Source organism: Papaver somniferum, chromosome 10 (assembly GCF_003573695.1).
Source record: "Papaver somniferum cultivar HN1 chromosome 10, ASM357369v1, whole genome shotgun sequence".
NCBI lineage: Eukaryota > Viridiplantae > Streptophyta > Magnoliopsida > Ranunculales > Papaveraceae > Papaver > Papaver somniferum.
In genome coordinates, this window is record NC_039367.1 from 56,771,640 (window position 1) to 56,788,364 (window position 16,725).

Sequence of the window (16,725 nt, forward strand, 5' to 3'; positions counted from 1 at the left end):
TGGCATGATCAAAATGTTATTCTCAAACAAGAAAATACAGAGTAATTGTGTAATAGAACCAAATGACGCCTGTCATTGGCCTTCTTTAATGTGTGTATTCCCACAACCATTATTAAGTTATAATTGCCATTAAAAATAACATAACATCCCACAACACGGTTCAGAATAAAAATTACTTTTTAATAATTTAAAGTTCCAATTTATACTTGGCATTTCTTTTCGCCGCTCGTTTTCTCTAGAAAAGTCGTGTTTCTTACTTTGTTTGATTTTTTATTGTGAACGTTACTTAATTAATGTTGTGTTTTTCCCCCTTAGGTCGGCCTCCCCACCGCACACGTCCATCTAGTCATATATTCACATCAGATGCCACAATTTTTTCTGATTCTAATTTTGCTCTTACACTTAAAATTTGTTTCTACTTTACCCTTATGGACATCCCATTGACATGTATTGTCATCTAACAATTGATTAACTTTTGTGATCTCCATGCTTTCATTTTGTGTTCTCATAGGAGTAAAACCTGGAAAAGTAGGTAGCCGGGAATTTGAAAAAATGTTATAGATTGACCATTTCCTACTAATCGAAGACATTTCTTCTTTAGCTCATTCCTACTTTCTAGCATTGTAGCCCAAAGAGGGGAGCAGTTGCTTGTTTTCTTGGCCTCCCGAAATAAGATATCTCTTAAGTATTTTGCATTCAGAATTTGTGCCCATAAAGATTCTTGTTCCTAAACAAATCTCCATGCTATTTTGGCTACAAGCGCATAGTTGAGATAAGACAGAGATCTTAAGCTCGAGCCACCTTTCCCCTTTGATAAATGAAACCGTTCCCATTTTAAGAAATGCATCTTCCTGTTCTCTCTGTTATGTCCTCACCAGAAGTCCCTGATAAATCGAGCTAACTTGTTAAGAATAGTTTTAGGGATCATTGTGGTTGCCATGTCAAAGATAGGAATGCGAGCTAGTACAAATTGTATTAGCACTATTCTTCCTGCACGAGATAAAATATTTTTTCTCCAGCCTGCTAGAGCTTCATGAAACTTATCAATGAGGAAGTTGGAGTTATGAACCTTGTTGCCTTGTTGTAAAATCTTCACTTCCAGAAACTTTTCTTCTTTGCACATTTTCTTTAAATGACATTTTTATATTTTTGTTATACATTATGTCCATCATCTACTTTTAGAACAAGAGCCCTCAAAACCAAATCTTTAGAACCCTATGATAGGATTCCCTTTAGTCCTGCGCTGCCTTTACCTGATTTTGTTTGAGCCTAGTTGGCTAGCTGCTATTGTCTGAAACTATAGGCCCAACTGTCTTTACCTGATTCTGTTCAATCACAATGATCAACTGTTTATTTTTTTATACTCCCTCCGTTTACCATTTTTAGGCTAAAATGAAAGAGTGATGGTATTTTTTTTTTCAAAAACAGAAGGAATATTAAACTTTGCGGTAATTTAACATTAAGAAGAAAAGAACCAATTTTTTACATTCATAATTTCACCAGGCTAAAAAAGGAAATTAACACATTTTAGTTACATTAAATACACGCATCTCATATCTCACTTTCTCAGAGAAGCCATTGCCAAATTCCTTGAGAATTTATACAAATAGCCGCTACCATAAAATCCCTAGAGACGAAAAACTGAGCAACTAGAATTTAAACAATCTCTGTTTAACATGATACATTCATAGCTTCACTGCATTCACAAGCTCGGCTCTTACAAAGACCAAATCAAGTAATTATCAAACACTGATGCTGTTGATCTCTGGCCTTTTATGTTGTTACTCTCATAGCTGAACTTGTGTAGATGGTTTTCTTTATCTGGGTGGTTGTACACTAGGACGCCTCACTTTCACTTTACAAAGACAAGATGAAATCAGATCACTCGCTCTTTACGCTTCCATTACAAAAGAATTGATTTTCAATCGACTACAAATACCATTAACAAAAGAATATTAACTGAAAGAGTGAAGTGAGTTTTTTGCTGGTCATTGTTCCATGTAAAGACTATCTGGAGTAACCCCGCGCTTTCACCAAGACTGCAGAACCACCTGATTGATACCACAATAAGACCAAACAGTTTTAACTTTCTCAGATAACATTACGCAAAACATGAAAATGTTGAGAGGTAAAACACTCAGTCTGCTACGGACATGGAGATCATGGTCTTGAACAAATAAAAACATAAAATGCTCTAACCATGTATGATTAAGTCTATATCTGGTGCATGCGATATCAGCGATTGGGATTGAATAACATAACTTGGAAAACAGATGGGGTTGATCTGGAGGAGAATAATCTATTCATCAGGTACACATCTTGAAAACATAAAGGAACTATGAAGCTGCTAGCTCATATATAATAACTGGGTGTGGATTATAGGGAAAAATGCTGAGCTCATAACTGATTATTGACCGGCTTCGGATTTTAGGCCTTGAAGACACCCTGTTCTAAAAACCATACACTCATCCAAGAAACTACAGTATTATAAATCTGTTAAGACTGCAAGAAAACTTTAAATTCCTGAAAACTGTGGACAAACAAACGAATCTCCTTATGCTTGTGACTTTTAATTAGTTTCTACCCACCCATATACACATACAGATTTATAGTTCTCTCAAATCATATTATTAGCCTGAGTTGACTTTAGCTACTGCAGTCTTAAAGCCATGTTAGATGCCACAGTCCTGATTAGTCTGTGGTAGCTTAGGCATCCCAAAACTAAGGTTTCAATCGCCCATAGAATCTCAACTGCTGGGAAAAAGATAAATAAATGCAGTTCCAAGATAAGAATCAGTTGTACCTCTTCCCTTGAGAGCTAAGGAGATGGGCTCTCATCATCAGAACTAGAATCATCCATTCTCCGCCCCACGATTGCAGGAAAAGGACGCTGACGTATATCTGGTGAAGCTGGTGGGTGGAGATCTGTAGGAGGAGGAGCACTTGGAGACTCCTTAATTTTTGACGTTGTAGTTTTAATCGATTGTCTGACTTCATTGCAAACCTTGTCTAAAATGATAAGGAAATCCCTAACGATAACAAACAAATGCAACGCCTCATCCTTCGCTGCATTCCCATGGAAATAATCTCCTGTGCTCTTCACTAAATCTGATATCCTCTTCTCTTCCTCGAGTAAACATGTTATATCAGCCTCAGCACGCTCAACGAAACTTTTGAGTGTTCGATGGAATCCACTATCTTCCTCTAGATCCTTCATTTCTCTGTTCAGAAATTCTTTGCTCTTCACTAATGATTGGCCCAGTTTCGCCACCGTACTTTTTAAACCGTCACCATCCACCACTGATGCCTTTCTTACGTTTTCGAGCTCACCACTCAAGCCTGAAACCACCTGAAGACCTAGACTGCGGAAGTCATCTTCTGCTTCATTGGGAGCATCCTCAACAAGGTCCTCTGATTTCACACTGCAAACGCTCAGGTTCTCTCTGGCATTGCGGGCCGCCCGTAGGCCTTCGGACCTGATTATCTCTTGAACAACAAAATGCAGAAGCGTTGTCTTGCCATCTGCACCTTTCACATCAGATAACTTCAAGAGAGTGTCAAGCTTGAATGCCTGTGCACCACCACGGTATGTACCCACATTCATGCGGTTACCGGTTTTCAAAACAGCCTCTAAGAGTTTCAGGAACAGTCGATTGTTCCTAACTTCCTTGCAAGCCACCTGCCACATCAGGAAGAAAGGCCAAAGTATATAAGCCCTAATTGAGAATTGAAGTCAAAGACAATGGACAAAAAAATGAGACTTGACGGTCATATCCGACTACAGCATAGAACGTAAGTTTTCCCCTTTATGATGAGACAATTCTCTTGTCTAGCTAAACAAGGAACGCTCTCATCAATAGAAGAAAGGTACAAAGATCTGAAGAAGGATAGCACCCAATAACCCAATTGATAATTTCCAATAGCTTCTCTTCTACGTTTATCACTGGTGGGATAAACTAATATTTGTATCACAGATGACAAAACATACTGCACTCAGTAAAACACATTAAATGAGACGAACTCCAACTATAATAAGAAGTCTTACCTCTAAAGTTGCTAATGACTCTTTGATACCAGGCAACTCTTCTTGAAGAGAGTTCATCAAAAGAAGTGAATCCATACGTTTAAAAGCAAAAGGGACGCCAATCAAAACTTTAAGGAAACGTTCCGCCGGACCTAGTGTTGAAAGTTCACCATTATATAGTCTTAGCTTCAACTCTTCATCCGCAGTCGGTGCCATCTTCAGTAAAGTTTGAAGGAGCTCAGAAGGTAGCTCAGTCCCTGGTTAAATTAACACCGTAAGAAATATTGATGAAAATAAGAAAATACAAAAACTAAACTTGAAAAGCTATGAAAACTAGGTTAAAGATGTTGAATATTATCCATCTATATGCTGAAATGATACCTAACATCATTTTCCGTTATGTGTGTTTGATGTTTGTGAAGGGAGAAAGCATATGTCAGGCTGGCTGCCACTCGGAACTGTGAGTTACGAGTAAAACTTCAAATAGGGTAAGGTCAATGCTCAACATACGTTTAGTGACAAATTGATTGTATATTTCTTATTACAACTAAGCATAAAATAAAACATTTGTAATTCAGAACCATCACCTACATTATAACCCTCATGCTCAGGCTCCAATAGGAATTTAATTTAGGATAGAATGACAAAAGTTGAGGAATAGATTATGTGGTATTATCATGTAAACGCAATTTGCCTTGTGACCACAGAAATTATTCAATAATGACGTAATAATGATGAATGTCATCTGATTAGTTCTTTCAATCTTCTGCACTCGTGTGTCCAATATGTTAACTTTCTAGTAGGTATTGAATTGCATATTCTAATCGGTCTTACATCAGTTGAAAATTCTCGTCATTATTGCTAATATGCTAGTAGTTGGTCTCAGAGTAGGAATTTGAAAGATCACAATCTCCGTCCGACTGACAGGTGGTGCATATAACGAATTTTAAAAGTAAAGAGAGATTTCATGTCACACCTGAAATGAGTTGTGGTCATTTAGTGCATGACTAGATTTTATGGAATACTTAGAGCATGATGTCACGGCGTATGCATGTGTACCCACGAATCGAATTACTGTATGTAGTTTTCTTAAGTTCTAGATTTCCTTGATTTATTCCATGCTTCAACTCGGTCTTGAGAAGTTTTTACGAAGTCTAAACTAGGCTTGAAGAAAATATGGCTAACGACTTGACTAGGTGCAGCTTCATGGTTAGAACTGAAAGCTTAATAAAGATCTAGGTGCCAAGAGCGAAACAAATAAACAAATAAGAAGTGAAGCTAACAACAACGACAAAGAAGAAAAGCCACCTTCTTGAAGTGCATCAACGACTTCCTCAGTTGTTAGATTCAGAGCCCGCAGAAGAATTGATAGATTTTGTGCCTTCTTGGGATCAATAAGCTTGATGAAATGAGAAGCAGGATCTTGAGGTGTCCACTCCTTTTTGTTGTCTGTTTTGTTTTTGTCGGGAGCGGCATAACCAAAAAGATTTTCAATCATCTCCTCATCGCACCTGTAAAAATCCAATTAACGTAGTTTAAGGGAATGACCTAATGTGTTTGTATATTTATGTAATATAATGGGGACTGAAATAAAGCCTTACTGGAACGAGCCAGATTTTATCTGATGCCAAACCATCGAATGATCAGGATTTGCCATAAGTTTGTCCCAGAAAAATGGCTTCAGCTTAGTTTTTGGGGCATCACCATCACCTTCTGCATCAGGTCCATCACCAGAAGCAGAATTTCCTGCAGCAGCTAAACTCCCTTTTTGTTTGGTACTAGATTGTTTATTACGAGGTGGAAGCATTGCAACTTTGGGAGGTGGTGGTGGGCGAGCACGAGGCGGTGGGGGTGGGGGTGGTCCAGGAGGAGGTGGAGGTCCTGGAGGAGGTGGAGCAGCCCTGCCAGGGGGAGGTGGCAATGCTGCAGAATCATTGCTTGCCAAGGAAACTCCTGATGGATTTTGGATTGGCAGGCCTTGAACCTCATCAACGTTATCTGAGTTTTTCATACCAGGCTTCTGTGCAGAGTCTGAGATATACAAAATTGAAGGCAAATAAAGACCACGATGACATTAACTATTGAGATAGAAAAAAATAAGTTAGTATAATACATACCACCAGAGGAATTATTATTTAAGATCAAAAGGGGCTTATCATCTTTCTGTAGATATCTCGAATCAGTCTTCTTTCTACACATAAAAAAACAAAAGCATAGCAATGCAGCCAAAACAAAGGTCCCTGCAACAGCTAAACCAACACCTAAAGAAACTTCTTTTTGCTTGCTTTGCTTCTTTGGTGGAGGATCTGAAGTAATTTGTGGGCTTGCAGCAATTGACGATTGAGTATCTGAATCAAAGTTTGGTGGAAAAAACGGTTTTGCTGGACCCTTGGCAGGGGATTTTGTAGGACTATCGGCTGTTTCCTGAGGAGATAGTTTTGGAGCATCACTAGATGGTGTAACTGCAACGGCAGGAGCAGGAGAAATAGTTGATGGTATGCCTTCATCAACCAACTTAACATCTAGAAATTTTGCAAAAGCAGGAGTAAGAACGGGCATAGGTGCACGAGCAGGAGAAGCATAAGGAGTTGGTACTGGATCTTCAAGTCCCTCGACATTCAGAAATGTTGTTGCTTGATTAGGAGCAGGAGCTAGGGTTGATGCTTGACTAGGAGCAGGAGCTAGGGTTGTGGCAGAAGAAGGTGAAGGAGAAGGAGCTGGTGATAGGTCTTGAAACAACTTAACACCTAGAGACCGCCGTGAAGTAACACGCCGCCCAATCTGGGAACCAGAATATTTGGAGTACAAGTTCTTAGAGATACCCACTTCTTCAGAAACTCGAAATGGAACGTTATGCAATTCTAAGCAATGAAAAAGAGTTTTCTTCATTTGGAGAGGCAAGACACTGATAGCTTTCCGCAGGTTCAATTTCGCTGCTGACCAAGCAACTGAGTTGGTATCCTTCGAGGTAATGGACATTTCCTCCGGAAAATACAAATCAAACGTTTCAACATTTTCTTTAATCCGCATTAAATCGAACCTGCACTTAGTCCATAAGTGCTCAACCTGAAGTCAGAAAATAAATAAATTTATCAATCAAGAAAGAAGAAAAGAAAGTGCAGTTCTAATAGAACACCAGAAGAGCTTTGTCGATCGAAGTTGTTATTAAGTTTGCGACAATGAGAACCTCTAAAAATATGAAGGATTTGGAATACTAATTTAAAGTTATATATATGATTATGCGAATGTATCTAAATAGTTACACTAGATTTCCTTGACACCTCAAGCAAATGGATGTTTTTAGTTTTTCTCTCAATAAGATGTCAAACATCAGAGTTCAAAAAAGGCACAAGCTCTAATGAAAGGTTAGTAAAGTCAACTAATTCTATAAGTACAATTGAAAAATGCGGCTCGCAATATTGAAGACGCTGGGTTGATCAATGCTAAAACAGTTGTTATCTTCCTCTCGTTTGGTGATAAGTTTGTACCTAAAATGCTGATCCAGAGGTATGTCCTGGTCAAACGATGAATATACGGGTGTTGAGTTCTTATAGCATGTTAGACTGGTTTGGCCAAGACGCCAAGTAATGGATGAAACCATGCACTTGTAACTGAACAGCAGTAATTGATCCAATTAGACATACTGATATATTTTGCTTAGGAAATGAATTCCGCATTTGATTTTAGCTGTTGAAGCCGTGTCGTAAACACGAAGAGAGGCAGAGGCTGACCAGGTGATGGGAGGAAGCAGTGAAAAGAGACTTAAAAGAAATGTAGTGCGTCAAAAGAGCTGGCATCGGACAGAAATGCGTGGAAGTTAGCAATCCACGTACCAGAACCACGACCTAGGGGATCAAAGATGTAGTGCCTAGGACTTTGGCCGCTAAGACCTATTAGAATATAATTACTACCTGGATTTACTAGCATTATTAGCAGCATTACTATTATCGTCTTTTACTACTTTTTTCTATGTTTCTGGATTTTGTGACTTCGACATGGGTTTCACTTCTAGACTACCCTAACTTGATTGGGACTAAAGGCTTGGTTGTTGTTATTGTATTTCAGCTGTTGCCAATTCCCTTGTAACTCAAATTTGTTAGCTTCGTTTTTCACTTGGACATCAATACCGCCCTCAACCTTCTACGGATAGTATGTTTAGAGACCCATTTTCTGTACTTTACATTCAGAAAGTACAAAATAGTGCAATCAAACAAAGCATTTCACCCTGAAACTTAAACCATCTCTCTCGACAATGGCTAGTTTTCTTCCTCATTTCATTATAAAACCCATTTAGTGATATAAAAACAAGCCACCCCAGCCTAGATTTTTCTTAAAATATTTTTCTTTTTTTTTTTGAACAGAATCAACAAATTTTTTCTATCGTCAAATTCTAATCTAGATTGATCAAAGAGCACAACCACAAGTTTCAAAAATTGAAATGAATAACAAGACAAAACGAGACATAAAGAAAGAAATTTACATACCATGGTATCGTCAATCTCCATATAAGCAGCAGGGTCCATATAGAATTTCTCCATATTTCTGTCTCTTCCATTGACAAGAGTGCAATACAATATTAAAAGAGCAAGAAGAACACAACTTACTCGTCTCATATCCATCAAAACTTCTCATCTCATCAATAACTCAACCTTATTAACAGTTTCGGTTGTCATTCAATCAATCTTTCTCAGCTAATAATCAACCTTAAAAATTCCCTCAAAATGAAATTCAATTCAACAACCAAAAATTATTATCTCTTCAAACCCCTTGCAATCCAATGAATGTCTCCAAAACCCTTCTGAGAAAACCAACATAAACCCAGATTGAATGTTTTTGGCAAAATTCAGAAATTCTTTTCCAAATTAATTTTAATGAATGATAAATTAATATAAGCAAAAAGTCTGTTTTCTTGACAATAATTAAGAAAGAATTTAAACCGTAAAACAGGACCGATAATGGATTCCAGAAGGGTTGGGGGGACGGCTATCGTGACCTGGTAAAAGGGCTTTCGTCGAAATCTGAATGCGTTTTTCTGCGAAGAATGTCGTGAAGAAGAACCAGCTCTGCCCAAAAAGAAAAAAGAATTTCTTTTTGGGACTTTTATTTAAAAAGTATCATGTTTTATTTAATAATTATTCTGCAGAAAAAATGTAAAAAATTCTTACGCGGCAAGAGAATAAATTAGCTATGAATAATTTTGATAATACACATACTATCTTGTCCGTTGATATATGAACTAGATCATCTTGAGGTATGAGATTATGAGTACAAGTCAGCTAACAAACAACATTTGTTCCGTTAAAGAAGTATCTGTATGTGAGGGTTTGAAGTTATAAATTCTTTGTTAATTCTGCCTGTCATGTGTTTTTAACTACTACTGTTTTAGATTTGTTGGAGTTGATGAGAGAAGGAAGGAAATGCCGGAGTTGGTAAATCCATAAGGAGTTTTTTCCTTTTCCCTTTTGCCTTTTATTTGCTAGGAAAGCAGAGAAACTTGACAGCTTTTTACCTATAGCATTACTAGGTATCAACCAGGATTTCCACCTGGTCTTAAGGACGGTTCCTACGGGCGTAGCTTGCACCAACTATGGAGCTGGCAAACCAGCCTGGCTAAGGCTGAGATAACTCACTATGGGGTAGCTAACTCACTCATATGCCATGCCAGCTGGCTTGGCAAATTGGTCCCACTATTATGGAGATATCGTTAAGCGATCGAGTCTCTATCGAACAATCGAGATTATATCGCGTCTCGACCGTTAGCGATCCAGTCTCGATCATTCACGGTCGGTGCTCTATCTTGTATAAATAGCACCATTGTCTTTAGTTTTCATTCACATAAATTTCTTCATCTCTTCTCTATATAGCAAATCAAAGTGATCTTTTACTTTTAGGTTCTTTAAAAATGAGTACCAAAACAAATAGACAAAGAAAAAGAAACAGAAAAGACAAAGAAAAATTGACTGCAATGTGATGGTGTCTGGGTCCATGTTAAAGAAAAAGAATTTGCAAATATTAGGCAACTAGTTGGTCCTGGTGTATTACGTACGCATATATCTAATCTTCCCGAGCGAGTTGGTTTACCTAAACTAAGAGGTGGGTGGTCTGAGATAACGGAAGTGTTTGGGCTCTTTCTTGAAGCTGTTCAACACTCCTTGCAAAGATATTTTTGGCAGCGTTTATATTTATGCAAGGAAAACCCACATGACTCAAGTTGTGCGAGTTATAGTAGAACTTGGTGGAACACTGCAAATACGTTTTTTTCAAGGATTTCGAGTGTGGTAAGTTTTATTTTTCAATTCAATTGTTAGTTTCATTAATATTCAATTTTTAGTTTTAGATACAGACATTAATTATGATCATTTTGTTTCTAGGCTTGTTTGAGAAATGCTCTGTTAAATCCACATGCATTGGTATGTCAAGTATGTTATCATATGTTAGATGTCAAAATAATTTCTTGACTTGTAGTCTACTAAAATCAGCTTAATGCTAGATTAAATTTCGGTAGTAGAGTTACATGATTTACTCGAGTTACCCTTGAACAGTAAAGATTGGTGAAGACATGAAGACATTACTGAAAAACTTCATCAAAGATTACTAACGAAGCTTGATTTTCGTTCTGGACTCTTTTACTTTTATCTATCTATCAATCGTAAAAAAGCCAAAAGGTTTTAGTATTGAATGATATACAAAGAAGGTTCTTGTCATGCATTAGCAAATGGCTAAGTCTAGTGAGATTTCTAAACGCTTGTTAAGATTCGAAATTAGAATCAAAAGAAATAATCTTGTGATTATGAAGGTTTAGGTTCGCAAACCAACTTTTTGAGTTTGCAAACCTACTCTTTGAGTTTGCAAGCCTAAGTCAAGTAATTTATACTGAATACTTTTTTCTTACTTGGTTCTTAAACTTACTCACCTGATTTCGCGAACCTAAGTTAAAGAAAAAAAATTCTATGAATTTTCTCTCACTTGATGAGTTTGCGAACCTAATTTAAGAGATTTTCTCCAGGATACTTTTTATTTTCTAGGTTAGCAAACCTAAAGCATAATTCAACCAAGACTTGTTTTTGGCATTTTTTGCACTTACGTTCTATGTTTCAAGGAATTTTTTTACACGTTTTTGGTTGTCCTCATTGGTGTAATCCAAGCGGTGAAAACTTAATACTTCTTACTAAAAGTGAATCAAATTTAAGAGACAAATTTTGTACCTTCACTTAGTTAGTCACAACTTGTTGCATAAACATAACTACAATAAGTTATAAGATATCTAGAAAGTAATTCCTTATGGTAGTTACTTGGAAACCAATTCTTCATGCTTCTAAACCTAGGAATGACCCTCAATGCAAGTTAAGGAAACAATATAGTTATTTTGCGCAGCATTGAGATTGTTTGAATTGTAAGAAACTCTTTATTTCAAGTAACCGAGCCTTGATTATTCACTATAAATAGAGAACATCATGTAACATGCTTCTTACTCTCTTACACGTTACATATTTTTTTTTATAAGAGGCCTTCTCTAACACTATGTTCTTGAGATTAAGGGTAAATTTTTGAAAGACTTCACTTGGGGATTATGGAGCACAGGTTAAACTATCATCTTCATAGTTTCAAGTCATGTAATATTTGGTTTCATCATCATAATAATATGCTTACTTTAAGATCCTTCTCTTATGTTATAAGGAAATTCAAGAATTATTGATCAAAACTAAGATTCGATAGAACTTCAATCTAAGAATGTACACCAACACTACTGGATTGGTTAGAAGTAAAACTTCATGTAACGATTCTTTTTTTTATATAGTCTTTGAAGTTACATAAGAATTCAACTAAGACTAGTTCTAAGGTTAATTACTCTTGTGAGGTAGATTTGATTAGGTATCTTTATAAGAATTCAACAGGTAGTTTTTTAAGAAGAGAGTTTTCAACTTAATTCATGAGTATTCAGCAAGATTGAAGAGTCCTATGCATAATACAAGTGAAGATTTGCGAATTCTGGAGTTTTTTGGAGTTCGGAATACAAGAGTGAAGTTTGTGTATCTCGTTGAATGTCTTTGGCATACTCCAGACCATGGGGAACTTCTTCTTTGCTGCGACGACGCCTCAAGAGGGAATCCAAGGAGAGCTGGTGTTGGAGTAATGGTTTGTGACGCGGCCTGCAATGTAGTTGGAGCTTTAAGCATTGGGTTGGGAGTAACTACAAACTATCTGGCGGAATTATATGGAGTTATTATTGGCTTGGAATGGGTTAAGAGATGGACTGTTGGCAGAATTCTAGTTCGGACAGATTCTATAAGTGCAATTACTACTCTTCAGAATTTAGATCTTCCTTTGTTTGTCAGGCAGCGTTGGTTGGAGGTTCGAAATGTGTATGAGTCGATTAGATTCACTCACACATATCGTGAAGCAAATTTTTCAGCGGATTCTTTGGCTAAGAGAGGCAGTTTGTTGGATAAAGAAGCTGGGATAAGTTATGAAGGTCGTCCAAATTTTGTAACTTCAATTGAATTACCAAATGTTTCATATTTTAGATTTAAATAGTTCATGAGTTTTTTGGGGTTACTCTGACCTCTTTTTCTTGTAAACTATCTTGTAAATATTGCTATTTCATTAATACAATTTTTTGACTTATCAAAAAAACTTTATAAGTTGTTGAAAGTATAAACCCTAATTGAATATCTGGCTTATAAACACACTACATCATAGTAGGTCATTCTAAGTTTGAGGGATATTTTTGTTACCTAGATTAACATCTAAATGGATATGAGCTTAGTTGTCATATTGAAGGCAGAATGATGGTACTTTTCATGAAGGATTTTGGAGTAACTCTTAGGTATGTAAAGGAGATCAGTAGGGGATTAATGTGTGTGGGTTCTTAGAGTTGTAGGTGTGAGGAACATGATTAAAGTAGGGTATCTTAGAGGGTATAATCTGTATGGTCACATCCAACCCGAATTCTGATAGTAGGCTACTATTGTAACTGCATAATTTAGGATTTGTTCAAACTGGACGAGGTCATGGGGATTTCTGCACTAGTAGTTTCCTCGTTAACAAAAAATTTCGTGTGTTGCTTTACTTTTTAATCTCACATCATATTTGTTGATTTGATATAATTAAAGTAATTGCAAATATTTCCCATCCTTATAGACTGAAATCTTGATTAGAATCATCCAAAGATTGTCTTATAGGTTTAAACGAAAAAGATTGTGGTGTACTTGGCACCCTTTCCTTTTTAGGTATAACAAATACATTGTTCCAATTGAAAAATATTTTTCTTTCTAACCAAAATTTTGGAATGGAGATGAGGATAAATGACGGATCGAAAACTCCAGGCCGTTTTAAAAATCCGTGGAATCATTTGTTGCTGGTAATTATTGTTTTACACGATTATTTATATCTGAATAGAGAAACTGAGATTGGGAGTAGGAAACACTAACCAACAATCAATAGAATGTAGAGAAGGTGCATACTCATAGATATGCAATTAGTGGCAGAGGCTAGGTATCATCATCTTTTAAAGAAAATATAGGATAAACTAAAAAGTTTTCTTTTCTAGATCTTTAATAAAAATAAAACCTAAAAGTACCATTTGTTCGGGTTATTTGATTTTATGTCCTATTAAAATGATCATCTTTACCATGAGGTCATGGAAAGTGTCCAATTCCGACTTTTGAATCCCGCACAAATACTTGATTAGTCCTGATCCCTTTAAGCGTTACAAGATTATAAAATTATTTTAGAATATACAATCAAATAAATTTTTGGGAATCTGTAAATAATCTCAAATTTGAATCAGGATCCAAAAGGTTGTGTTAGAGCACTGCTCGGTCGAGATGTATAAAATTATATCTTGATTCCTAGTTTATTAAAGTCAAGTCTGGGACGAGGTATAGAGGTTAGTAATTGTGTATTATACATCACTGAATAACCCTTGAAGACTGAAGATCGATGAAGACATTTGGAGAACTTCATCAACAGGGTAGGTATGTGAAGACTGAACCATTTTATTTACTCACATGCATTACCATTCTATATTTTTGGGACTATGTCTTATAACTTCTAGTAGATATAATATTGCAAAGAAGAAATTTTGAGTCAAGCTTGTCTTGTTAAACATCTTGAAATATGATTTAAGCAATGGATGTTCATTGTTCCTTGGCAATCTTAGTTCGAAACAATTAATTGTTCAAGAAATATTTTTTTATCATATTGATCAATTAGAAATTTCCCAAGCAATGATATTTTATATCTATGGAAAATGAGAATGTTTCAACATCAAAAGAGAGTTTACCAAAACTGCTGAAATCTGGACTCAGGGTAGGTACGAGAACCGTTTCGCAAACCAGGGATATCTGAAGTTCCAGAATATAGTTAGGTTCATGAAACTAGTTCGCTAACCGTAGAGTTCTGAATGGGGCAGTTCAAGAACTGTGGTGATCTAAGTTTGTGAAATAGCCCAATGGTTCACGAACTGTAGACATCTGAGTTAGGGAACAATAGAACGGTTCACGAACCATAGCGTCATGAATTCACGAACTGGCTTACGGTATACGAACCGTACAACCTAGTACGTTTAAGCAGATGCTCGAAGACTATTTTTGTAAATATTTGTAGCATTGCTATGACATCTTTGATCACTAAAACACCTTGTGTGTGTGCATCATGATTCAAGTCTTAACTGTTTAAATAAACACAATATTGCTTTCAATGAGGTATGTGAAGACTGTTCTGTCTTATTTACTCACGGCATTACCATTCTATCTCTATGAGACTATGGCGTATGATTTTTAGTAGATTTAATATTGCAAAGAAGAAAATTTGAGTCAATCTTATCTTGTTGATAGATCCTTATCAATCTTAGTTAAGAACAATATATTGTTCATGAACTATTTTTGTTTCAAGTTGATCATTTGGAAATTTCCCAAGCAATGATGTTTCATATCTATGGCAATTAGGAATGTTTTAAATCATAGAAATAGAGTTATCAGAACTACTGAGATTATGGGCACAGGGTAGGTACGCATACCCAGTACGCGTATCCTAGTCAAACTGAGTTCTGGAACATAGGTAGGTAAGCATACACTAAGGTTATGAATTCATATAAAGGGGGGGGGGGTGAGCATACCTAGTATGCGTACCCCAAGGACTTGTCTTAGTGGATGGATTAGGGTATGCAAACCCAATACGCGTATCCTATCTCCCTGAATTCAAGAACTGGTCCATATGTACGTGTACCCCAACACATACCTACCCAGTACGAATTAAACAGATGCTCATAAACTATTTTCGCAAATACGTTTGACATTGTTACAACTCCCATAAACACTTCTAAGACAATTTTAATCAGTAAATCCCTTTGTGTTTGTGTGTCATGGTTTAAGTCTCGAATGATAATGAACACGATTATGCTTATACATTCATATGGCATATTTGTCGTGAACTACCATTGTACACGGTTCCAATACTCTGGATAATAGTGTGTATTCTTCAATACAATTTCAAGACAAACTTCTCACATGCTTACATGAAATCCTAACAAATGTTTCATCTAAACCGGAAAAAAAAGTATTTGCTTGAATCTCAAGTTGTCTTAGCTTAAATTAGCTACTTATAGACTTGAAAGTCTATAAATAAAGGGACTCAAACAATTGGGAATTCCAATCCGACACTTTGATGTCCTAGTTGCTTGCTAGACTCGTCCGTTATTAACCTATGTTTTCTCTGGGAAACATAATTATGTTTACGACCTAAAGACTTCACTTAGGGATTCATGAAGCCAGGTTCGACTACCTTGACCTTGATAGTTCGTGTATCCTGATCTTGTTCTTATTGATCGTCGAGGTTTTCGTTAATCTCTGGTCAGGAAAAAATAAATAGAAATTACAAAGTTCTCTTCGTCCCAGACTTTGTGATTCCTCGAGATAGATATCCAAAATTATTCTTTATTAATCAGTTTAAGATTGTTCTTGAGATCAGGTGGTTGGTAATCCGGGATTCTCAGCTAACTGAATGTAAGTATTTCAGATTCGTGAGGGTTGTTAGATTTGTCTATTGCAAACATATTTTCAAGCCTTGATCTAAACAATCTAAAGAGAAATCAAATAAGCTTATCTGTTAGAGGCAGATTGGTATAAAAAGCTTTCACTTAGGTTGAAGCAACTCTTAGTATGTAAAGGACATCAACTAAGGGAATCAATTGTGTAGATCCTTGGGAGGTTCAATAGACGTAAGGATCACCACTGTAGCTGAATTTCTTTGAGGGTTAATTCGGTTTCAACTACATTCCAGTCTGAAGTCTGACAGTAAGCTAGTGTCTGTAGCAGCTTCATACATTTTGGTGTTCCAAGCTGGACGAGGTCCCTGGTTTTTTTTGCAGGTGGAATTTTTCTCGTTAACAAAACTTCTGGTGTCTTGTGTTTTTTTCCCTTTCCGCATTATATTATTTTATTTTTATAATAGAAATAGCTCAAGTAGTGCGCATTAATGTAGATAGTTTAAGTCTTTATTAATTATGATCAATTACGAGACTTGTTCTTGTAGAATTCGTATCTTAAAAGATAGATAACAACTTTCATACTTAGCAGAATCAGATCCTCTTGATTTGGATGCAGCTAGATTGATCTTGGATATTGATTTGTGAGATCGTCCAAGAACTATTTTACACAATCTAGTTCGCGTACTTTGTTATCTGGACATATTGATCATGG

At 36.4% G+C, this 16,725-nt stretch overlaps 1 protein-coding gene across 1 annotated transcript; it reads right to left on the bottom strand.

Moving 5' to 3' along the window:
* Positions 1-1,431: 1,431 nt before the first annotated feature.
* On the bottom strand, positions 1,432-9,316 carry LOC113315120 (formin-like protein 3). Its single transcript, XM_026563434.1, has 7 exons — positions 8,509-9,316; positions 6,142-7,090; positions 5,626-6,055; positions 5,333-5,535; positions 4,046-4,281; positions 2,804-3,679; positions 1,432-2,051 (listed from the first exon to the last, which is right to left on the bottom strand). The coding sequence occupies exons 1-6, from the start codon at positions 8,641-8,643 to the stop codon at positions 2,819-2,821; spliced, it is 2,814 nt and encodes a 937-aa protein (XP_026419219.1). The 5' UTR covers positions 8,644-9,316; the 3' UTR covers positions 1,432-2,051; positions 2,804-2,818.
* Positions 9,317-16,725: the final 7,409 nt, after the last annotated feature.

Coding starts and splice junctions, on each gene's coding strand:
- LOC113315120 (XM_026563434.1), bottom strand. CDS start 8,643: ATGGATATGAGACGAGTAAGTTGTGTTCTTCTTGCTCTTTTAATATTG. Junction 7,091..8,508: donor TGGAGATTGACGATACCATG/GTATGTAAATTT, acceptor TTCTGACTTCAG/GTTGAGCACTTATGGACTAA. Junction 4,282..5,332: donor CGTTGATGCACTTCAAGAAG/GTGGCTTTTCTT, acceptor TAATTTAACCAG/GGACTGAGCTACCTTCTGAG.